Source organism: Citrus clementina, unplaced genomic scaffold (assembly GCF_000493195.1).
Source record: "Citrus clementina cultivar Clemenules unplaced genomic scaffold, Citrus_clementina_v1.0 scaffold_5, whole genome shotgun sequence".
In the NCBI taxonomy this organism is placed as follows: Eukaryota; Viridiplantae; Streptophyta; class Magnoliopsida; order Sapindales; family Rutaceae; genus Citrus; species Citrus x clementina.
Window position 1 is genome coordinate 16,994,540 of NW_006262201.1, and position 24,990 is coordinate 17,019,529.

The following is a 24,990-nucleotide window of genomic DNA, read 5'->3' on the forward strand; positions in this document are numbered from 1 at the left end:
CTTTTGTCACCGGCATCTCGACTTTGTTGTCGACTTCTTTTCCTTTTCGCAAGGTCATTACTGCTTTGACCTCTCCATGCTGCTGTGGTGAACTGGTACTTGCTTCATGCACTCCTTTAGGATTAGGCACTGGTTGACTTGGAAACTTGCCTTTCTCAACAATCATTGCCAAGGTCTGAACTGAAGAAGCAAGTTGTCCCACCATCTTCTCGAGGCTTAAAACTGATTAGGCTTGTGAGTTGAAGCCCGCTCTCAATTCATTTCATAGTCCATCAATGGTGCGGTTCTGTTGCTCAATCGTGGAGTGAGTAACATTCCTGAAATTCTGGAATGCATCTTCCCATGGTCTGGGTTGAGAGTAGTTCTGGTTCTGATTGTATGGTCTGAATGGGGGCTGAGAAGGTTGAGGAATTGGTTGCATTGGTGGAGCTGGAGCTGCTGGTCCATTCTGTTGGAGTCCTTGAGACCATGAAAAATTGGGGTGGTCTCTCCATCCAGGGTTATATGTGTTGGAGTATGGGTTGTAATTCGATGGTTTTCTCATTACACCTATGGCATTGGCTTGATCTGAGTATGAGTCATGGTCATGTGGCTCTATTGATTTAGCAGTCGATAACGATGCTATTTGTCGAGCAAGACCTTCAACCATCTCCTTGACTTCTTTGATTCCCGAAGTTGACTCGCCAATTTGAACCTCATTTACTCCCTTAATTCTTCTAGTATTCCTGATTGATCGACTCCGTTATTGGGAATTATTCGCTTGTCGCTGGAAGAATTCCCAAATCTCTGATGCACTTTTTGACATTAGCTCTCCTCCACTTGTTGCCATTAGCCATTCTTGCACATTCGGTAGTAATCCCTCCAAAAAGTATTGACATTGGTGCCATTTCTCGTACCCATGATGTGGACACTTCAAGAGTAGCGCATTGAATCGCTCCCATGTTTCGAAAAATTGCCCGTCTTCTCTCTGTGTAAACTCTGAAATTTCCCTGCGAATAGCATTGGTTTTATGCACTGGGAAATATTTATTCAAAAATTTAGTTACCATTTGTTCCCATGATGTAATGCTATTAGCAGGCAAAGTATTTAACCATGAACGAGCTCTATCCTTTAAAGAAAATGGGAATAATTTGAGTTTAACATCATCGTCTGAAAAATTCTCATATTTAAATGTTTGACAAATGGCATGAAAATCATTCAGATGATTATATGGGTCCTCATTTTCTAGGCCATAAAATGTTGGGAGACAATTTAGCACACTGGGTTTTAATTCAAAACTCCTAGTAGCTACATTTGGGTATCTTATGCATGATGTGCTCAAATTAGCTAAGGGACTAAAATAGTCCTTAAATGGCCTCTCCTGTGGTGCTTGTAAATCCATTCCAAATTTATTTTTAATGTGCTTTTGTGTGCGAAGTGTTTTTTCTAGTTCAAGGTCTATAGGTTCAAGATTAGGAAATAATGACCTACGACCATGCATGCAAAACATATAAAATAAAAAAAAGATGGAAACAAAACAAATAAAAATAAAGAAGAGGGAGAAATTACGATACTAACCTTATTGTGCTATTACAACCTTTCTATAAAAATACACAAAAACAAATACGTGAAATTAACTAAAAATTAAATTAAAACTTAATAAAGAAAATTAAATTAAGATAAACAAAAATTACAAAGAAAAATAACTTAAAAATTAAATTGCATAATTGTAAAGAATAGAGAAAGAAAAGAAATACTAACCTCTAAATGCAGATTCACTTTTTTTTTCTTTTTTTTTAAAGAAAAAAAAATACAAGACAACAATTTAAAAGAAATTATTCACACAAATTAATTCTATGAATTAAAATTACTTACCTCCCCGGCAACGGCGCCAAAAACTTGTTGTGCAAATTTTAATGTACTCGCAAGCGCACGAATCTATTGTAGTATAGACTAATGGTGACGAGTGTCGATCCCACGAGGAGGTGGATTTTAATTGTGTAGAATTAATTTTGTAAATGGGTGATTGGATTTGTGGTGGAAATGATTTGGAATATGCTAAAACTTAAATTAAAATGGCAAGAATAAATTTTAAAATTGGAATTGAAATGGCGAGAATAAATTGAAGAGAATTCTATTAAAATGACGTACTTGGGTATCTGGATCCGTATCAACATGCATCATGGGCTAAATAATCCGTATTAATGCCAATTAAATCATGAGGGGGGAATCCACACCTCATGAACCACGCTCTAATCAATATGGTGCTAAGGGCTTATCGTGCCAAATAATAATAACCTTGTACTAGAGAGCCGATGAAACCAAGGCGGTACTAGACAAGATTAGTATTATTTGTCGACGAGAAGTCAAAACATCCACAAAAACTAGAGGGGAAGAGAAAATAAATTTACCAAATTAAGCCCATGACACATGTTGAGACTTCACCTTCAACCCAAGCTTGAAAGAAAATTAGCCACTCATAATTGAACTAGGGGCAAAATGGAAATTTATTAAAATACGTAGAAACTACAAGATGGAGAAGGAATTACAGAGAATGGATCCCAAAAATGGATTCAGAGATATCAAATTAGGGGGGAGAGGCCCCCTTTTTATAGATACATGGAGTAAATCATGGCCATCGGATTAAAAACAGTTTGGACGCTCAGGATTGCGCCACGTCATCAGTCAACAGTCCACGGCTTGACCACGCGGATGAACAGTAACACGGTTTGACCCGACTTTGAACAGTAACGCGGTTTGGTTGAAAATAATCCTGTGTGATGCATGCACCGTATGCGAGATTTTTCGTCCACTGATATGCTGCCACGTCACCATCAACAGTATATAAGAATTTTAGTCCAACAGGATCGTGACACCTCATCAGTCAATGCCACATCATCGGTCCGTCTATGTGAACAGTGTCGTGAACAGTAACGTATACAGTACCGTACACGTGAATAGTACCGTACATGTGAACAGTGCCATTTTTCCTTTTATGCTCCTCCTAAGGTTTTTGACCGTCCTGAGTTCAAAAGTGATGTCCGTTTTGCCATCTGATTTCTCGTTTATTGTGAAATGACTATGATGCCCCTAAAATACATAAAATACTTAATTAAAATAAAACACATCTAATTAATCACAAGAAGGTTAAATACATAAAAGTAAGGGTTGTTAGTAAGACTTGAAATGTAAAATAACGGTTTTCTCCTTTATAAATATGCATTTTCTAACACTCAACAAGTACCGGCGGTGAATGGATTCAGCCGCGACTGGAATTGGAGCGAGAAAGAGGTTAGTCCTCATTTGTGACAGTTCGAAGATGCAAATAAGATGCAGTTGATTATTTTGTTGATTATTTTTTTTTAAGAATGGGTTGATTCTGAATTACTTACAAATGAAAATGGGCTTTCGAATTTTGATTTTTTTTTTATGCATGTAGATCTCGACAAGTGTGGTATCTGATTTCTTTTTCTGTTAGTCAATTATAGTAAGTTGTTGTTCTGATTGTTGTTCATCTTTTTTTATTTTTCTTTTATTTTTTTAATTTTAAATATTCACTGTGTTTTTCGTCTTTAGAATTGAAGAGCAGTTATTATGTGTTTATGTGTTTGTGTTTTTTTGGCAAAAATCTGTGCTGAATTTATATGTTTAAATCTAGATGGCGATTTTACAGAAGCTGTTTTGGATGAAAGTACTTTCTATGAAAGCATCCATATAAGAGTCATTGCAATAATTTATTGAAAAACTGTTAAATTTTTCCAAAAGAAAACATACAGGGTTGAAATTCTCTCGTATGCAAACCTTTTATGTAGCATATTATCTATGATTGGCTTTCTCCTGATATCTGCAAATTAAGTAAGGGTTTTGTTAACTAATTGCTTTGATACTTGGTAATATTCTACTAATGGAATAAAAGAAAGCATATACACAATTACACACACACATGCAGTAGAGGAGATAGATAGATATAACAACAGTACCTTATGAGGCATGAGAGCTTTGGGTATCACTCTATGCAACAAACAAAACATTAACAGAGACATCTTGTAATTCTTTCGTGTATTTTATATGTAAAATAAAATATTAATATCAAAAGAAAGAAAAAGAAAAAAGAAACACTCAAGAAACAAATCATTTAATTCTACAGTTCCTTAGCCAAATCAATCTTACGCAGCTTTCCAATTTAAATTTATTTTGTTTTCCATTGATGGAAAAGCTATTTCATAGCCATAACAAGGTTCTTCAAATCTTTATTATGCCGATTTAATGCTTAATCATTTTATTATTATAAGCTGTCATGTTGGTAGCACATAGGTTGCAAATGAGGAACTAATTTATGGAAATGCAAGCAGAAAGTATTATTACAATCTGATGTTCTCATTCAAAAAAAAAAAAGATTATAATCACTGTGATACTTTCATCTTATCTTGATCTATTTGGAGTTGGAAGTATATCAAATTTGCTTTTAGAATATATCTTTTAAAACACAGCTTTAATTTGTTGTTCTATTAATTTTGTCTGGTTAAACAAGTTGGTGTTGGAGAAGAGAAAAACTAGCCAAACGATATCCATTGCTCACCTAGATCTGCATTTCCATCTCTTCCTTTTTATTTTCTTCTTTTAATTCCATTAATTCTTTTTCTTCCATGATGAGACATCTCCATCTCTTTCAAATGTTTTTGTTCATCCGGATAGTAACATAGCTGATGGATCTTAGGCCTCATAGAATTAGAATTAGTGATGCTGATTTTTTTTTTCTAATCCTTGAACTTTAAATTGGGTTTGGGAGTTTCAATGGTTGTGCCAGCTTGTAATTTTCAATACTTAGGTAGCATGGTGCCATGGCTTTGAAAAGGCTGGTAATATCAATTCTCTTCCTTTGTGGCATGTGTCGTTAAAAATTTTGAGCTCATCAGAGCATGTAATGATAGGAAGCTTTCGTCACCAATAGTATTTTCATTCTCATATATTAAGACAATTATTTGCTTTTACACATAGAAAGAGTTGTACATATCAATTCCAAATTTGTCGACTACACACAGAGTTTGAAGTGTTTTGGCCTCTAAAACTTAAACTCAAACCAGCTTAGTCCATATCGTAATCTTGTTTGATGTTCTCATCTTGAAATGATTATTATTGATGGTATAATTTTCTTTAAACTTTCATGTAGCATATTTTAATTTATTAATGATTTTTTGTTACTTACGATATGCTGTTGTTTATAACTTGCAGCCATGTTTACATGGAGATCGGGCTGTGGTAGCTGGAGATGAGATTGATGTAGCAACAATAATTCCAGAGTAATACACCAGCTTAAAGAAGATGTGGCAGGATGTCAATGTCAAGAATGTTTGCTTTGACAAGCCTATAAGACATGCTAAGGAAGTGAGAGTTTATGTCATTTTGCCATGGCTCATTTGTTGTATGTTTGATTAACTGGATGTGTTTGAGATTAGAAAATCCATATGGTTGAGACACTGTTTGATCTTGATTATGTTGAATGCTTCTATTGATGATTTCAATGGATGATATTATTGAAACAAATACAAAGATTTCTTAAGTAGAAGATGAAGAATAAATTGTGTTTTGATGATTTATTTACCTGCAAAAGCCTCCATTTATAGCTGTTGTCGCTGTTCAAATTATTAACATTTATTTACAACGATAATAATGGCAGCTTCATTTGATTTTGAAGAGTTTTTTTTATAATAAGCAATGTCAACTACTTTACATTGATTGGTATTTTGGTCTTTTTCTGATGTCGTGTGATTTCAGCCAAACTTATTACCCGTCAGTTGTCAAAGCTTTATTTATCAATTTATTAGTTTGGTGGGAAGGATATTATAGTAATTTTAAGAGTCTCCTAACGGTCAATCTAACTTATAATTAACGGCAGGGGTGGTGTCTGTAATTACATCCATACATTCTATATATGTGTAAATACACCAAACCTCAGGGGAGGTCCCTGAAAATTACCTTAATTTTTTAAGATTGTACGATAGTCGATGCGCAAATTGCACGTCTAAATTCCGCGGGGGCTTTTTTATTTTTAACTATTATTTAATATTAACTATTATATTCAATACCAATCAAATATTATATTGCTTTAATCTATTAATTTATGTTTAACTAATAAATAAGAAAAGATATTAAAGTCCACTAAAGTCCACTACAGATAATTATATTTTTATTAACAAATCTAAAAAATAAATTAATTTAAATATTAAAATGTTTATTAAATTCATATAATATTTATTCAATATGAATAAATAATAACTATTTATTATTATTTAAAATTATTAAATATAAAAAAATACATAATACAGTTAATACTCTACAAAACATGGTACTGAATTATTTAATACATTCCAATACAATATAATCTATTACAATCCGTTACAATCCAATATAACGTGGCACACCAAATGCATCATTAATGCAGTGTTGTAGTGTATTAAATTTATGTTTTTATGTCTTGGGTGTTTTTTTAAAAGTAAATAAAGAAGTTGGTATTTACTTTTGACAAAATAATAGTTTTGATTGGTCATTTATTTATTTATCTTGACCATATTGAAATCAGAGACAAGCTAAAATAATAGTAAAAAATCATTGTAGTACTTGTGAAATCTATTTTTTATTTTGATTTCAATTAAAAAATTTCAAGTCATTAATCCTTTAGAGTTTGATTTCCGAATTTTATCTTTTTAAATATTAGTAGAACCTATGACCTGAATTTTAGAAACACTACGCCTAACCATGAAAGATAGATCTTGACAAATTTCTTAATTGTACAATAAATTTGTGTGTGTGTGTACCATTTAGTATACAAATGAAGAAGCTTCTACAGATCAGACCTATAAGCTCAAATGAACCCTTACCCAACATCATATAAACTCCTCAAAAGAATTAATGACGAGAACAATGGTTTCTTCTTGTCTATCCCTTGACTAAAAACAATGTCTGCATTATTGAATGAGACGTCTACGAGGACACAACAGTGAAATATATGCGTGTGGTGAGGAGCTATAGTGAGTCAAATTGAAGAAAATTCTGCTCCATATACTCCCAATTTCAAGAATTGCAGCCATATTTCCACACTGCTAGCAGTAATTTGGTGCATTGAACACTGTTACCACCTGTAACATCCCATACCCAATTGGCATGCGCCTTAGTCTGCCAGAAAACATGTAACTCGTCATAAGCCAATTATTATTTTTTTTTAGCAGCAATTTGTTGAAAAAAGAGTCCCAAATTAGGTGATTTTCAACCAATTCTATTTAGCCGACAACTCGAGTTCAAATTATAATAAAGAGACAAAGACTTGAAAAATTAATCAGAACTTTGTACATCTCACAATATTAAATTTATATTGTGTATAAGTATATATTCCTCTAAATTCATTAACCTCAAGATAGAAAAATAAATTTTATTTGGAAAGAAAAACTCCTAATACAAACTAAAAATTTGAAAATTGATTGATATACAGCATTCCTCATCAAATTTCTTTAACTTTCCTAGTTATTTGTTGACAATAATTATTGGATAAATATAATTTTTCAAAAAAATAATAATAAATGGAAGTAGGGACGAGTTGCCCAAGCAGTTTAAGACCCCACGATTGACAACCATTTCCGATTCCTTCTTTCATTTTACAGTTACAATTGACCTTCCCTGCTCCCTCACAAACGTGTCCCCTTCTCCATGAAGTAATTTGCTCGGATTGTATAGTGAGATTCCAGTGTCCCACATATGATCAAATACGAAACCAGTTAGAACTAAAGGACAGAAAAACTTGACCTTATGTTACACACAGATGCTAGATACAAGACCAAATGGAGTATACAATTAGTCTAAACAACAATTACATTAGTATGTAACGAGTCTCAAAGATTACCAGATAACATCACATTATCAATAATAATAGTACTTTCCTCCTAAGAGGATTTCATAGTTCTTTACAATGCTGCTTAAGATTACGGTACTTTCCTCCTAAGAGGATTTCATAATTGTTTGCATGCCTCCTTAAAATTACAGTACTTTCCTCCTAAGAGGATTTTATAATTGTTTACAAGCTACTTAAGATTACAGAACGTTCTTCCACCCATGCATCGTTGTCAGCAGTGTTTGTCTCACTGCCATCATCTACATAAGCTGAAGCTTCTCCATTTGTTATGCAACACAGAACAAATTCCTTCTGCATAAATTAAAGGCAGAATCTAAATAAGGAATAATGCACTATCAATTAATTTTCAGATATTCGTTAGCACTGCCAGAATTGCTACTCATCAAACAGCAATGTAAATGGTTTCGGACACTTATTTGTAGTTGCATTTTAAATAACGTCACAATTTCTTTCATCTTGATGCGAAGATCCCGCCCATTAATGTTTTAAGTAACAGGCAACAGAGATATATACTTTAGACGCCAGGTTAACTAATCCTATTATAGATCTCCAATAGACACAACAATCCAGCATGCTTCACCAATTAATCACTTCAATCATCAAGAAGAGCCAGCCTTATTATTATATATCCAAAGCTATAACAATGCATAAAATAAATGAACTCTCAAGTGAGTGACAAAAACAAATGAAGCTCACACCTCATAACGGGGGTCGTCCTTGGCATGGTACTCATGCACAACCCAGTCGGTCTTAACTGGTACCTTAGAATCAGGACCACGGCAGTAGAAAGTCAAGAACTTTTTGGTACCGGTAAGGCCGTTTCCAGCTTCGATTTGGGAATCTTTACTGGTAATTTTCCATTGCCCTGCTTCTGTTCTTCTGTCGACCCGGTTACTGTTCCTGTACTTGTAACGAGGTTCATAGAAAAAGTAAAAAACTTGATCCTCAGACTCAGTTTTTGATTCCGCTGCATCATAAAAGTATATGTCGCGTACCGGTTAGTTCAATTGGAAAAATTCTTCAGTGCAACAGCTTAGAAAGAAAAAGAAAAGAAAAAAATTACATATACATACTTGGTAAGTCCCATGGCTCAAGGCTGCAGATATGATCAATATCCTTGATAGGATGATGTGAGAAATGGGGGTTAAGCCTCTTCTCCTTGAGAAGACGGAGGATTAGTTCATCAGATGGCTGGAATTTATACCCACTCTCCATTTCAGATTTTTTTTTTTTTTACAATAACCACTTCTTCAATTGCTGGTAGTGATCTGATGAAACCCCCCAAGACTGGTACTAATTCAGAACAGTTACAGTGGAGACCCAAAGAGTGAGTGTGAGTGTGAGTGTGTGATCATGTCACTCGGTGATCGAGTAGGTGATTATGTTACTTATTTTATACAATCAAAAAGCGAAGGCGTTAACTCTGCGTTCCCATGACGCGTTGTGCTACTGTTAACTCTAAATGACTAGACTAAGGAATCAGTTTCTTGAAGGGCACACAACGAACAGTGACAAAAATAATATGGAAAATTGTAAAAAGTAATAGGCTATTAGCTTCTTCTTTTTTTTAATACTGTTATACAAGACTTTACTGATATTACATTAGGTATTATAATTAATATTTATAAACAGATTCACTGTTATTACATCAGGTATTACAATTAATATTTATAAACAGATTCTGTTGTCTAAATTCTTTAAGCCCTCTCAAATATTCAAGGGTTGTCCACTCCACTCACATTTTGTGAGGGATAAACTAGCTCTACTCAATTATTTGATAATTGAGGGAAGATTGTAAATAACTTCCATAAATACTTTTATGAAGATTTGAACCATTACACTCAACATTGTAAATGTAAAGGTTCTCCGACTGAACCAAAGGTACATTAATAGGCTATCAGCTTCTTACTCTCATAGTTTGAGAGTTGAGACCCTAGCATCCTCCTCCTCCTCCTTTTAGTACTGATATTTAAACACTGTAATTTAAATTGAAAAGATTTGACAAAAGACTAAAAAATAAATTATAACAATTCACAGTCTAAAATCATAAATTGTTATAGTTTATTTTATCAAGTTTTGTCAGCATTTAGTTTCTTTATATTTTTCCTAATATTTATTTTTAAAAAAATTGTAAAATGACAACAGAATAAGGGTTAAAACTATCAAACTGCATAGAATAATCGTTAATTATAAAAATAATGAGAAACGTGTACATGGGGTTACCAATAATTAAAAAATTAATAACTACTAAAAAAAAGCCGCTAAAATTATCGAAGTATTTATTGTGAGGTCACATGACTAAGGGGAATTCTAGAATCTTCTACTACTTTCAACCCCTTTCTCTGCACGTTAATTATTTTAATTTCACTGATGAATAGTCCGGACTGGAAGAGCCAGAGGTCGGGGCAGATTTTATTTAGAAAATTTTCGAGGTGTTTATACTCAATTTTAGGTTTAATGTGCTGGTTTTAATGATTAAAATGTAATTTTGTGTCTATTATTTTGTTAATTTTTAAAGCCAACAGGAACAAAAAATTATAAATTTTATTGGAGGCAAATAAAAAACTTGAGTAAAAATTTAATATGGATTTTTTGAAACATTCCGCTCAACGGACCAGCTGTCCACTTTCTTCACTACTTATTAATTTATTTTTTCCACTAATATTTAGGATATATTTATAAATATTTATTTCTTTATACAAATTTATTTAAAAATAAATAAACTCGAGATTTTAACTTTAATGAGATAATAAAATCCACCATTAGCTCAAGGTTTTATTTATAGTTAGCATGTCTTGGTAAAATTGTCCAGACTTTTTCTAATTAAGTAGACATTATTTTTTGAAGTCTCTTTAATCTACAATTAGTAAAAGAGTAGGGCTATTGGCACTCCTCAAATATCCTTTTAAAACCCCTATTATAAATACACCGCATTGAACAATAATAGAAAATTTATCGTTATTATTGGCACCCACTTTAATTCCAAAACTACCCTTCCTCTACATGTGATTTTCTCTGCAATAACCCACAATAAATATCGGAAATATTTCTGCCACCTATCTCATATCATGCTTTTGGTCTCGTCATTCATGCAATTTCCAGTCCATCTCTTGAATTCTTTTTCTCTTGCAATTTTGCCGTTTTATAAATCCTTTTAGTCCACTCCTTAATTTATGTTAAGCCATTGGATAGTTATGAGATTTTTCAAACAAAAGATTGTTGGGTCTATAACACTTTGTTTTGGTTTTTTGGATGCCTGAGATTCGAACAATTCATTGATATTTGGAATGGAATTAATGATTAATGCCAAGAAATTGTAAACAGTGAAAAATTGTACTTATGCGAGGTATGGGCGTGTTTGTACTTTAGAAAGAGAATATAGTATGTTTACATTTGTCCTTAAATGTAATTTTAGAAAATAGGGGTTTTAAAAGTTTAATAAGAGGGTACCAATAGCATTAGCTCCACTCTTAGTAAAATTCACCCATTGATCTACATCATTCCATTGCTTTGTTATTTATTTTTACACTGAAAATTTTGATTGTAAGTTACAATAAATGTAACGGACTAAGCTATGGTGCCCTGCGTGCACGGTACCCCTAATATTTGGTAAATTACTTTGCACTCCCACTTATTTGCTGAAAAGTGAAAAAAAAAATAGAAGCTTTAAAATTTTAAAACATAAGTCCTATATATTCTATTATTTACAGTTTGAGTATATTTTCTATCATTTATATTTGAATACTAAACCATATTTGTGGCATTTGAGGTTGGGGCATATAAATGAGAAGGGGTTGAAAGAACTAGAAAGGCATGGAGCTCTAGAAGGGGATAAGATAAGTGCTTTAGGGTTTTGTGAGGAATGTATCCTAGGCAAGTCCTCAAGAACTATATTTAAAACTGCAGTACATTCAATTAAAGGCACTTTGGATTACATTCACGCAGATATGTGGGGACCATCACAAATTGACTCTCTAGGTGGAGCTAATTACTTCTTGTCCTTGATTAATGATTACTCTAGGATGGTCTGAGTTTACCCGTTAAAAAGTAAGGATCAAGCTTATGAGAGCTTTAAAAATTGGAAAATGTTGATTGAAACACAGACAAACATGAAGGTTAAAGCTCTTAGAACTGATAATGGCTTGGAGTTTTGTAATAAATAGTTTGATGAGCTTTGCACAAAGAGTGGAATTTTGAGGCATAGAACAGTCAGTCATACACCCCAACAAAATGGGCTAGCTGAAAGAATTAATAGGACCCTAATAGAGAAGGTTAGGTGCATGTTATTTCATTCAAAGCTGCCAAAAACCTTGTGGGCTGAAGCACTGAATACAGCCTGTTACCTTATAAATAAAAGCCCTCCTACAACTTTAGATTTCAAAACTCCTTATAAGATGTGGTTAGGGAAATTAGGTGATTATTCAAACTTGATTTTTTGTTGTATTGCATATGCTCATACTAAACAAGGTAAACTGAACCCAGGGCCTTAAAGTGTGCCTTTCTAGGATATCCTGAAGGGGTTAAAGGTTACAAGCTATGGTGTGTTGATCTACAACCACCAAAGTATATAATTAGCAGGGATGGAGTTTTTAATGAAGCTGAAATGTTGAGATCTCATATACATGTTGATAAAAGAATACAGAAAGTGTCGAGCCCTGATGAATTACAGTTTGAGGTGGAGCTGACTAGAAACAAATATGCAGATGTCAGAGATATTAATAACCCTAAAAAAGAGAGAATAGAGGAAGCTGTTGAACAACCAATATGCCAAAGCTCTATTTAAGATTATCAGCTCACAAGAGATAAGGAGAAGAGAAAAGTGAAAGCACCTGAGAGGTTGGGATATGATGATCTAATTGCATATGCCCTGACAGAAGCAAATGAATTAGAGAATGAAGAACAAAAAAGTTATATAGAAGCTATTGCAAGCCAACACTCATCTCAGTGGCTTAAAGCCAAGTAGGAGGAAATGGAATCTCTTCAAAAGAACTAGACTTGGGAACTAATAAAGAAACCAGAAAGTAAGAAGACAGTGAGCTGTAAATGGATATTTAAGCTAAATGAAGGAATACCTGGTGTTGAGCCAAAAAGGTTCAAAGCCAGGCTGGTTGCAAAAGGATTCACACAGAAAGAGAAAGAGAGGGTTGATTTTATAGAAGTTTTCTTCCTAGTTGTTAGACATACTTTAATCAGATTAATACTCTCACATGTGATTGTTTATGACATGCATCTTGAATGGATGGATGTCAAAACAGCTTTCTTGCATGGTGAACTTAAAGAAGAGATTGTGATGGACCAACCTGAGGGCTTTATTGATTTAAAGAGACTAAATTGGGTCTATTTACTGAGGAAGTCTCTATATGGCCTCAAACAGTCACCTAGACAATGGTATCTGAGGTTTGACAACCACATGCAAAAGCTGAATTTCCAAAGATGCAACTTTGACTGTTGTGTTTACTTTAAAAGAGTAAATGAGGGTGACATGTTGTATCTGATACTATATGTTGACGATATGTTATTGGCATGCAGAGATATGAAACAAATAGAGTTGTTGAAGTAGCAGCTGATGCATGAATTCGATACGAAAGATCTTGGTTCAGCAAGGAAGATATTGGGGATGGAATTGAAAAAGGACAAGAAAAATAGAACTTTATTCTTATCTCGAGAGAAGTATATTACCAAAGTTCTAGAAAAATTCATAATGACAAACAACAAAGATGTGCAGACTCTACTAGCACCACATTTCAGATTATCAAGCCAATTATGCCCTACAACAGAACAAGATAAGCCTGAGATGGCAAAAGTACCTTATGCAAGTGCAATAAGATGTCTAAAGTATGCAATGGTATTAACCAGACCAGATATTTCCTCTATTGTAAGTGTAGTCAGCATGTTTATGGCTAACCCTAGTAAAGAGCACTAGAGGACTGTAGAATGGATATTGAGATATATGAAATGAACATCAAGCTATGGTCTGTTGTATGGGGGTAAAAGGCAAGATGAAAACTTAGTAGTGGGTTATATTGACTCTGATTATGTAGGAGATCTTGACAACAAGAGGTCTCTCACTAGATTCATATTCACTGTAAACCAATGCACCAAAAACTGGAAATATGCATTTCAGAGTGTAGTTGCCCTATCAACTATAGAAGCTGAGTATACAGCTGCAGCAGAAGCCTTCAAGGAAGCAATGTGGCTGAAAGACATATTGAATGAGTTGGGGCATGAACAATCAACAATAAAGATTTTCTATGACAGTGAAAGTGCAATTTGCCTAAGCAAAAATCATGTTCATCATGAAAAGACCAAATATATAGATATCAAACTTCACTTCATCAGACTTGAAGTTACTAAGGGGACTATACAGCTAGTGAAAATCCATACCAGTGAAAACATGGCTGACATGCTGACCAAATCAATTCCAACAGTTAAGTTTAAGACCAGGTAAGACTTAGCTGGTATCTACACAATATAGGAGTGCAGAGTGATGAGAAGAATGAGCTCTGGATATGCATGAATTCAGGTTCAAGGTGGAGATTGTTAAGTGTGAACCAGAATTCAGTATGCAAGGCAAACGACAATGTCAGCCATAAGACTTAGCATAAGATGACATGTCAGATAGAAGCTTATCATGACTGTACTACAATCATCCCATGTCAAAGAGAATTCATTAAGTGAAGCACGTGTGTGACACGTGATCTCCTAACAACACACTAACTGAAACGGCAACTCACTACTGTTGTTTTGGGATACTTATGTTAAGCACATGGGGGATCAATTACAGTCAGTTAAAAGAAGCGGGAAAATTCTGGGGTTAGCTGCAACAAACCGAGAACGTTTTGCAAACTTTTGAGATAGGTTTCTAGGAGCTTCTAAGCTTGTATAAAAGGGCCTTGATGACTGAAATTCGTGATACATGTTAATCCTTGTAATCTCTGAAAAGGCTTGAGCCTTGTTTTCTACATTCATAAAAGAATCATAGCCCTATTTCTCAAAGAGGATGTAGGTTGTAATGGCTGAACCTCTATAAATCATCTCTGTGTTTTCTTTCTTAGTGGTATTTTTATTTCTTGTTTTAGATCGTTTTGATACCTAATAAACTTGTTAATCATTCTTGATAAAGAAATCAGTGTGTGGAATAGTTCCTGGAGGTAAAAGATCTCAATATCTTCTTAGCTTAGCTCAAGTCAAACGATCTAGAGAACTGGGTGCGTGCATACACACACCACGCGCATGCGTACGCGCACAACACACACCACACACAAACACACACACACACACACACATATATAACTATAAAAATATTTTTTATTTACAGAAAAGACTTATTATGATCATCTATTTCGATCTGATTTTGATTTAGCCCAAAAAAATTATAAGAGCTTGTTTTTTAGAGGTGGTTTGGTTGATGGTGGGATTTTTGTAGATGAACAAAACTGTGACAGTCCTAAAAATAAGAGAAAACAATCGTTAGAGGCGGCGTCAGTGATGGATGATAATGACACTTTGACAGTCAAGTTAAGTGAGTATTATAGAGGTGAGTTATTTAATACATAATACAATCCATACTCTACCAACTATGGTATTGCATTATTGAATACATTCTATCAAATATAGTGCACCACACCAAACGCATCATTAATGCAGTATTGTAGTGTATTAAATTTATGTTTTTATGTCTTTAGTGTTTTTTTTTAAGTAAATAAAGGAGTCTGTATTTACTTTTGACAAAATGATAATTTTGATTGGTTATTTATTTATTTATCTTGACCATATTGAAGTAAGAGACAAGCTAAAATACCAAAAAAGAAAAATCATTCTAGTGATTGTGAAATCTATTTTTTTATTTTGATTTCAATAAAAAAAATTCAACTCATTTATCTTTTAGAGATTGATTTTCAAATTTTATCTTTTTTAATATTATTAGAACCTCTGACCTAAATTTTAGAAACGCTACTCCTAACCATGAAAGCTAGATCTTGACAAATTTCTTAATTGTACAATAAATTTACACACACACACACAAATGAACCACCGGGAGTAGTATATGTTGAAAAGCGGGTCGGATCTGTCTTAAAACATAATTTAGAATCTTAATTCGCTCTCTAATATATATATATATGGGTCATTCTATAATGCCGTAACTAAATTTACAGCATTGATGTCGTAATGGACGTGGACCGTTAGATATGAATAAAAAATATCTACTATTAATTCTAAATAAATAGGTCACATGTTACCTAAGTATCAGGTAATTACTCTTTTTTGTTCAAGTTTCAAATTACATTTACTAATCTTATGTGTGATTTACAAGTTTTATCCAACATTTACAAGTTAAAGTTGATTTACAAGTTTTATGTAACAGTTATAAGTTTTTGTTTTGTTTATAAGTTTTTTTTTGCAATTTACAATTCAAGCATTAATTTACCAATTTTTCCATCAATTTATTAGTTTTATGTGTAGTTTACATATTTTTTGTTTTATTTCACACTTAATATCAATTTACAAGTTTTATGTCATTTTTCTAAGTTTATGTTTTGTTTACATTTTTTTTCTTCTAATTTACAACTCTATCATTAATTTCCTCTTTTTTCCATCAATTTATTAGTCTTTTTATATGATTTACACATTTTTTATTTCATTTCACACTTAATGTTAATTTACAGGTTCTATGTTATTTTTCTAAGTTTTTATTTTTGTTTACAAGTTCTTATTGCAAATTACAACTCAAACATTAATTTATTTTTTTGTTCATCAATTTAATAGTTTTTTGTGTGATTTACACACTTTTTGTTTCATTTCACACTTAATGTCAATTTACAAGTTCTATGTTATTTTTCTATGTTTTTGTTTTGTTTACAAACTCTTCTTGCAAATTACAACTCCAACATTAATTTACCTCTTTTTCCATCAATTTACTAATTTTATGTGTGGTTTACAAATTTTTTTTTTCAATTCATATTTAATGTCAATCTACAAGTTCTGTGTTATTTTATTAAATTTTTGTTTTGTTTACACTTTTTTCTTTTAATTTACAACTTCATCATTAGTTTACCTCTTTTTCCATCAATTTACTAGCTTTATGTGTGATTTACACATCTTTTGTTTCATTTCACACATAATGTCAATTTACAAGTTTTATATCATTTTTCTAAATTTTTGTTTTGTTTACAAGTTTTTCTTACAATTTACAACATCAATATTAATTTACCAGTTTTTCCATCAATTTAATAGTTTTATGTGTGATTTATATATTTTTTGTTCAATTTCAAATTTAATGTCAATTTATAAGTTCTATGTCACTTTTCTAAGTTTTTGTTTTGTTTACAAGTTCTTCTTGCAATTTACAACTCCAATATTAATTTACCCAATTTTCCAATAATTTATTAGTTTTATGTGTAGTTTACCCAATTTTTATTTTATTTTACACTTAATGTCAATTTACAAGTTTTTAAATTATTTTTCCAAGTTTTTGTTTTGTTTATATATTTTTTTCTAATTTACACCTTCATCATTAATTTACCCTCTTTCCCATCAATTGACTAGTTTTATGTGCAATTTACACATTTTCTTGTTTCATTTTACACTTAATGTAAATTTAAAGTTTTAAGTCATTTTTCCAAGTTTTTGTTTGCTTTACACTTTTTTCTTCTAATTTACAACTTCATCATTAATTTACCCCATTTTCCATCAATTTACTAATTTTATGTGTAGTTTACCCCTTTTTTTTATTTTAGACTTAATGTCAATTTACAAGTTCTGTGTCATTTTTCTAAGTTCTTGTTTTGTTTACACCATTTTCTTCTAATTTACCAATCCATCAATAATTTACTCCATTTTTCATCAATTTACTATTTTTATTTGTAATTTACACATTTTTTGTTCAATTTCAAATTTAATGTCAATTTACAAGTTCTATGTCATTTTTCTAAGTTTTTGTTTTGTTTACACTTTTTTCTTCTAATTTACAACTCCATCATTAATTTATCCAATTTTTTTTATCAATTTACTAGTTTTATGTATGGTTTACACATTTATTGTTCAATTTCAAATTTAATGTCAATTTACAAGTTTTATGTCATTTTCTAAGTTTTTGTTTTGTTTACACCATTTTCTTCTAATTTTGGATTCCTTCTTTAATTTAACAGTTACAATTGACCTTCCCTGCTCCCTCACAGACTCGTTCCCTTTTCCAGGAAGTAATTTGCTCGGATTGGATGGTGAGATTTCAGTGTTCCACATATGATCAAATACGAACCCAACAAGAACTAAAGGACAGAGAAACTCGACCTTACGCTACACTGATGCTAGATACAGATCAAATGGAGTATCCAATCAGTCTAAACAACAATTACGTTAGTATGTAACGAGTCTCAAAGATTACTAGATAACATCACATTATCAATAATAATAGTACTTTCATCCTGAGAGGATTTCATAGTTATTTACAATGCTGCTTAAGATTAAGGTACTTTCCTCCTAAGAGGATTTCATAATTGTTTACATGCCTGCTTAAAATTACAGTACTTTCCTCCTAAGGAGGATTTTTCATAGTTGTTTACATGCTACTTAAGATTACAGCGTACAGAATACAATAAAACGTGAGTGAAGCATTATCACACATAAAGATATATAGTAGATTTGGCAATATTACCTCTAAGAGGATTTGATTGTTGTTTTAAATTTTGCTACTTAAGCAAAATTCTCCGGTAGTTGTTTTATCCATGCATCGTTGTAAGCAATGTTTGTGTCATTGCTATCCTCTGCACAAGCTGGAGCTTCTCCATTTGACTTTGATGGGTCAAAGTGAGGGGGAAGGGTTTTTCCAGCTCTTCTAGAGAGACTACATCTGGAAAAGCCCTTGGGGAATTGATCAGGTAATTTACCTGCTCACTACAAGAAATTTGATGGTTAGAAAAATCACAATTATCAACAGAGGCGTCATTTAGCCTGCTGTTGCCACCGTCTAACTTGAATTCTCCAATTCGGAGACATTCATCTTTCTTAAGTAGTAGTTCTTTTACCAACGCTTCGTCGTCAGCAGTGTTTGTGTCACTACTATCATTAGCATTAGTTGAAGCTTCTCCATCAGACTTTGATGGGTCAAAATCAGGGGTAAGGGTCTGTCCAGTCTCTCCGCGAGAGTTTTCATCCTGGAAAGCCCTTGGGGAATCATCACTGAAAACTTGACAGTCAGAAAAATTGCAATTATCAGAAGAACTATTAGAATATTTTAATTCTTGTTCTTGAGAAATTGGTGTCTGCACTGCAGAAAAAGAGGCATCATTTAGCCTATTGTAGCCACCGTATGACTTGATTTCTCCAGGTGGCAGACATTCTTCCTGAAAATTTTTTCCAGCAAAATTACTTATCACCAAAGGGTGATGTAGTGGTCCCTGCGACTCCAAATAGCTATCTGGTGTCAGCAGGGGGTTTGTGGGACAGCCGTTTTCAACTTGATTCCCAGAATGAGAATTCATATTGTAATATGGCTGTGGCCACTGGTTTATGGGAATACTTCCTTCAGTATAATTTCTAGCAGAAATTAATTGCTGAGTAGGATTCGTGAGAGAGTACATATATTCTTCAATGCGATTTCCAAGATAAGAAATCGAATTTTGATTTGGTTGGTTTGTAGGAATACTTTCAGCATTATGATTTCTATTAGAAATCAAATGGTAAATTTGTGGTAGCTGGGTTGGGGCGTCATTTGTTATTGACCGCGGGTATACAGTGTTTTGTAATGTAGGATTTCCAGGATAATAAATGGAATTGTGACTCTGTGGTTGCTGCTGAGGGACAGTGTGAGTGTTATGAACTCCATCCGAAATCGGACGGTCACTAGGTGATTGCTGAGGTGGAGAAACCAATTGTCGACTTGGTTCCCCTCCATCAGCTTTCGAAATACCACGCTTCTTCTTCTTTTTCCGTTTTCGTTTGATGCAACACAGAACAAATTCCTTCTGCATGAATTAAAGGCAAGACCAAAATAAGGAATAATGCACTATCAATTAATTTTCAGGTATTCGTTGGCACTGCCAGAATTGCCACTCACCATACAACAACAGATTCATTCATCAAGTCATGCAAATGCTTTGGGACACTTATTTGTGGTTGCATTTTAAATAACGTCACAATTTCTTTCATCCTACCCATTAATGTTTTAAGTAATAGGCAACAAAGATATACACTTTAAGACTGCCTGCTTAACTAATCTTAATATATCTCCAATAGACACAGTAATCTGGCATGCTTCACCAATTAATCACTTCAATCATCAAGAAGAACCAGCCTTATTATCATACATCCAAAGATATAACAATGCATAAAAAAAATGAAATTTCAAGTGAGTGACAAAAACAAATTAGGCTCATACCTCATAACTGGGATCGTCCTTGACGTGGTACTCATGCATAACCCAGTCGGTCTTAACTGGTACCTTAGAACCAGGACTCCGACGGTAGAAAGTCAAGAACTTTTTGGTGCCACTAAGGCGGTTACTAGCTTCGATTTGGGAATCTTCACTAGTAATTTTCCATTGCCCTGCTTCTGTTCTTCGGTGGACACGGTTACTGTTCCTGTACTTGTAATGAGGTTCATAGAAAAAGTAACAAGCTTGATCCTCAGACTCAGTTTCTGATTCCGCTGCATCATAAAAATAATATAAGGTGCATGCCAATTAATTCAGCTGGTAAAATCTTTCAGTACAGAAGGTTAAAGGGAAAGGTAAAAAAAAATTACATATACATACTTGCTAAGTCCTCTGGCTCTAGGCTGCAGATATGACCAATATCCTTGATAGGACCATATGAGAAATGGGGATCAAGCCTCTTCTCCTTGAGAAGACTGACGCTTAGCTCATCGGATGGCTGGAACTTGTACCCCTGCCCCATATGACTCTCCATTTCAGATTCTCTTCTTTTTTTCTTTTTCTTTTCGTTTTTTCTTTTTTTTTTTCTTTTTTTTCTTTTTTTAACAATAGAAAGAAGTTCAAAGGAAAATGAGAGTAGTAACCACTTCTTCAATTGCTGATAGGGGTTTGATGAAACCCCCCAAGACTGTTCTAAGTCAGAATAGTCACAGTGGTATCTCTCCCTTCCTGGTCAGATGGGAGGAATTTGCTCTGGGAGAGGGAGACCCAAAGAGTGAGTGTGAGTGTGTGATCATGTCACTCGGTGATCGAGTAGGTGATCATGGTACTTATTTTATACCATCAAAGAGTGATGGCGTTAACTCTCTACATTCCCATGACGCGTTTTGCTACAGTGAGACAACCTTCGGTTTTTTCTCCAACGGTGTTAACTGTACGTTCTCACAACTTCTGAGTGGAAAATTATAAAAATAATATGGAAATAACCCTACGAATAATCAACTATTTACTTGAAGTTCAGCTAATGAGCAAAGTGACAAAAATAGTGTGGAAAATTATAAAAAGTATCAGGCTAACAGCTTCTTACCCACATGGTTTGAGACTTGAGACCCTACCATCATCCTCTTATTGGTTCAACACCATCATCCTCATCCTCTTAGTACTGGTGTTTGACAAAAACTGATAACATAAATTATAACACTCAATACTCTAAAATCATATATTGGTACAATTCATTTTATCAGTTTTTTGTTAGTATTCAGTGTCTTCAACATTTTTCCTGATATTTTTTTTATTTAAATATTTTTTATAAAATGCAACCGAATAACCGTTAAAACTATATAGAATAATTGTTATTTATAAAATTAATGAAAAACATGTTTACATGGGGTTGCCATTAATTAAAAAAACCGTTAACATTGTCATAGTATTTGTTGTGAGGTTATTTGACTAAGGGGAATTCTAGAATCTTCTACTACTTCAGGTAAATCTAGAATCTTCTGCTATATTTATAATTATATTTTAAATTGTCATTACAAATTTAACCTTGGTAAACGTCATGATTAAATTATTGCAACAGTACAAAGTATATCCTTCTTTGATCAGTCGTGGAAAATCAACAACATGTCTCCTTTCAGCCCTCGCCGGAAATTTGTTTGATTGGATAGTCTAAAGGTGTGGGACTCTCTTTGTGTTTAAAGCTTTTTGATAACAAAATAGTAGTCAAAAATGAAAATTTTCGATTTACGAATATTAACGAAAGTATGCATTTCTTCCTTTTATGTTAGTTTTTTATCTTGAATTTTGTTGGTTGTTATTGTGCTAATAGCGTTAAACCAGCAAACTCTTCTTGGCTTAGCTCGAGTCAAAGGATCTGGAGATATATATATATATATATAATAGTTTTTTTGTTCAAAATTTTAAAGTGTGAAAAAATTTTAAAACTACACAGTTTTAAAAGTTTATAATTTAAAAATTTTTACTTTCCCATATTTTAAAATTCTGAATTAGAATATCTCTCTCTATATATATATATTCAAACACTAATAAGTATATTACAATAAAAAAATCTATTAATATTTAGAGATAAATATATTGTGATCATCTGTTTTGATCTAATTTTGATTCAGCCAAAAATATTATAAAAGCTAGTTTTTCGGGGGGATGGTCTGGTTGATGGTGAGGGGTGATTCGTCTCGTAACAACTTTTTGAGAATGAACAAAATCGGGATGGCCCTGAAATTAAATAAAAGATAACAGTCATTAGCGCTACTGATGGCCGATGACGGCACTCCAGACAGGGTGATGATGAACAATAAGTACTGTGATGATGTACATAACCTCAGACAGGGTGGAAGAGCCAGAGGCGGGGTTAGATTTTATTTAGCGAGGGATTTTCATTTTTTCTAGGTATTTATACTCAATTTTAGTTTATGTGCTGGTTTTGATGATTAAAATGTAATTTTGTATCTATTATTTTGTTAATTTTTAAAGCCAACAGGAACAAATTATAAATTTATTGGAGGCAAACAAAAAACTTGAGTGAAAATTTAATATGGCTTCTTGAAAAATTCCACTCAACGGACCAGCTGTCCACTTTCTTCACTATTTATTAATTTATTTTATCCACTAATATTTAGGATATATTTATAAATGTTTATTTCTTTATACAAATTTATTTAAGGAGAAACAAACTTGGGATTTTAAATTTGATGAGATAATAAAATCCACCATTAACTCAAGGCTTTATTTATAGTTAGCATGTATCCGTAAAATTATCCAGAATTTTTCTAATTAAGTTGACATTATTTTTTAAAGTCTCTTTAATTTATAGTTAAGTAAAATCCATCCATTGATTCACTTAGTTTCATTGTTTTGTTACTTATTTTTACACTGAAAAATGAAAATTTTGATCGTAAGTTACAATAAATGTAACTAAGAAAAATCATTTTCTAAATTATAAAGTTCAAAAATAAAATTGTAACGAATTTTATAGTTCCCTCATCCATCCGTGAATACATCATACCATTTTTCGTTTTCCATTGCTAGAGTTCATGATTGTTTATTAATTTGAAATTTATACGACAACTACTTTTATAATTATATTTTAAAGGGTAATAATATAACCATAAATTTTTGTACAAATTGATGTGATATGATAAAATTAATTGAATTAAATATTTCTTGACCCACATGATTTATTTCTATTATTTTATATTTTCATTCAACCAATAAATTAATGTCACATTAAATTATACAAAATAAATTTATATAAAAATTTGTACATGTATCATCACTCTATTTTGAATTATCAGTACAAATCTCCAAAATTAATATATATCATAAAAGTACCTTGGTTTACGTCATGATTGAATTATTGCAACCGAATAAAGCATCTCCGTCTTTGATCAGTCGTGGAAAAGCAACCACATGTCTCTTTCAGTCTTCGAAGGAAATTTGTTTGGATTGGATAAGTCTAAAGGTGTGAGACTCTCTTTGCCTTCAAAACTTTTTGATAACAACAATGGTCAAAAATGAAACTTTTCTAATTACGAACATTTACAAAAGTATGCATCACTTTCCCTCTAAGTCAGTTTTTTATCTTGAATTTGTTAGAGGTTTGTGCTAATAGTAGTAACCAGTAAACTCTTCTTGGCTTAGCTCAACACACACACACACACACACACACACACACACACACACATATATATATATATAACTATAAAAATATTTTTTTATTTACAGAAAAGATATATTATGATCATCTATTTCGGTCTGATTTTGATTCAACCCAAAAATATTATGAGAGCATATTTTTGAAGGGCAATTTGATTAATGGTGAGGGATGATTCGTCTCATAACAGACTTTGGTGGATGAATAAAACAGTGACAATGTTAAAAATAAGATAAAACAGTCGTTAGAGACGACGTCGATGGTGGCCGATAATGACATTCCAACGGTCAAGTTAAGTGAGTATTATAGAGGGTGCTTGTTTTGTTGAAACCCTAGTATCAGAGAAAAATTGAGAGTTGCTGGGAAGAAGCTGAACTTGTTTTGTTAAGACTGACCTGACATTATATAAGGAAATAACATCTAATTAGTGTCTTTTTAGACACATGGCAAGCTATAATAAGCTATTTCCCTCCTCATGTGGGGTTTTTAGGTAATTTGACCATTTAAATTCAGTTTGTTGGCCTCTTTAGGGATATACACATGTCAACTATGAGACTCTTCTCGATAAGATCATGTTTTAATCTCTAATTAGCTCATTTTAATATGATTCAATTGGGCTTTTAAAGGAGCTGGCTCCTCTGTTGGTAGGTTAAATGATAGCTGAGTTGATTTTCAATTAATAAGGTAGTTCATGCTCGTTTTTTAATATCTTCTCATTCTACTCTTGTCCTTTGAATTTTCTCTTCATATTTTGCAAAGACCAGTTGGGTTATGGGGCTGTTGTATGCCTGTTACACTCTGATTATATGCCCCAAATTTTATCACCAACATCATCTTAAATCAAGTACATTATAACAAAGTCTGAATTTCTACCTTTACGAAAATTTAAAAGGATATTTGGTCCTACTTACATTAAGGATAGATGCCTACCGTTACCCAATTATATACTAATAATTATATTAGAGTTCTTAAAAAGGAACTCAAGCCCATGCCCTCACTTTGGTGATGGTGTGCAGGAATAACAAAAAAATCTGGATCTGGATGCACTTATATCTGAAAATCTAG

At 32.7% G+C, this 24,990-nt stretch overlaps 1 protein-coding gene and 1 pseudogene across 1 annotated transcript; both read right to left on the reverse strand.

Annotated features, from left to right (window-relative positions):
* Positions 1–7,824: 7,824 nt before the first annotated feature.
* On the reverse strand, positions 7,825–9,337 carry LOC112098389 (NAC domain-containing protein 92-like). Its single transcript, XM_024184611.1, has 3 exons — positions 8,956–9,337; positions 8,581–8,849; positions 7,825–8,173 (listed from the first exon to the last, which is right to left on the reverse strand). The coding sequence occupies exons 1-3, from the start codon at positions 9,095–9,097 to the stop codon at positions 8,045–8,047; spliced, it is 540 nt and encodes a 179-aa protein (XP_024040379.1). The 5' UTR covers positions 9,098–9,337; the 3' UTR covers positions 7,825–8,044.
* Positions 9,338–18,858: 9,521 nt separating this feature from the next.
* On the reverse strand, positions 18,859–20,815 carry LOC112098263 (annotated as a pseudogene).
* Positions 20,816–24,990: the final 4,175 nt, after the last annotated feature.

Bases quoted from the DNA above. Each gene is read 5' to 3' on its own strand.
- LOC112098389 (XM_024184611.1), bottom strand. From the start codon at position 9,097: ATGGAGAGTGGGTATAAATTCCAGCCATCTGATGAACTAATCCTCCGT. The intron at 8,850-8,955 runs GTATGTATATGT...TTTATGATGCAG, and splicing joins TGAGCCATGGGACTTACCAA to CGGAATCAAAAACTGAGTCT. The intron at 8,174-8,580 runs GTGTGAGCTTCA...TAATTTATGCAG, and splicing joins AGGACGACCCCCGTTATGAG to AAGGAATTTGTTCTGTGTTG.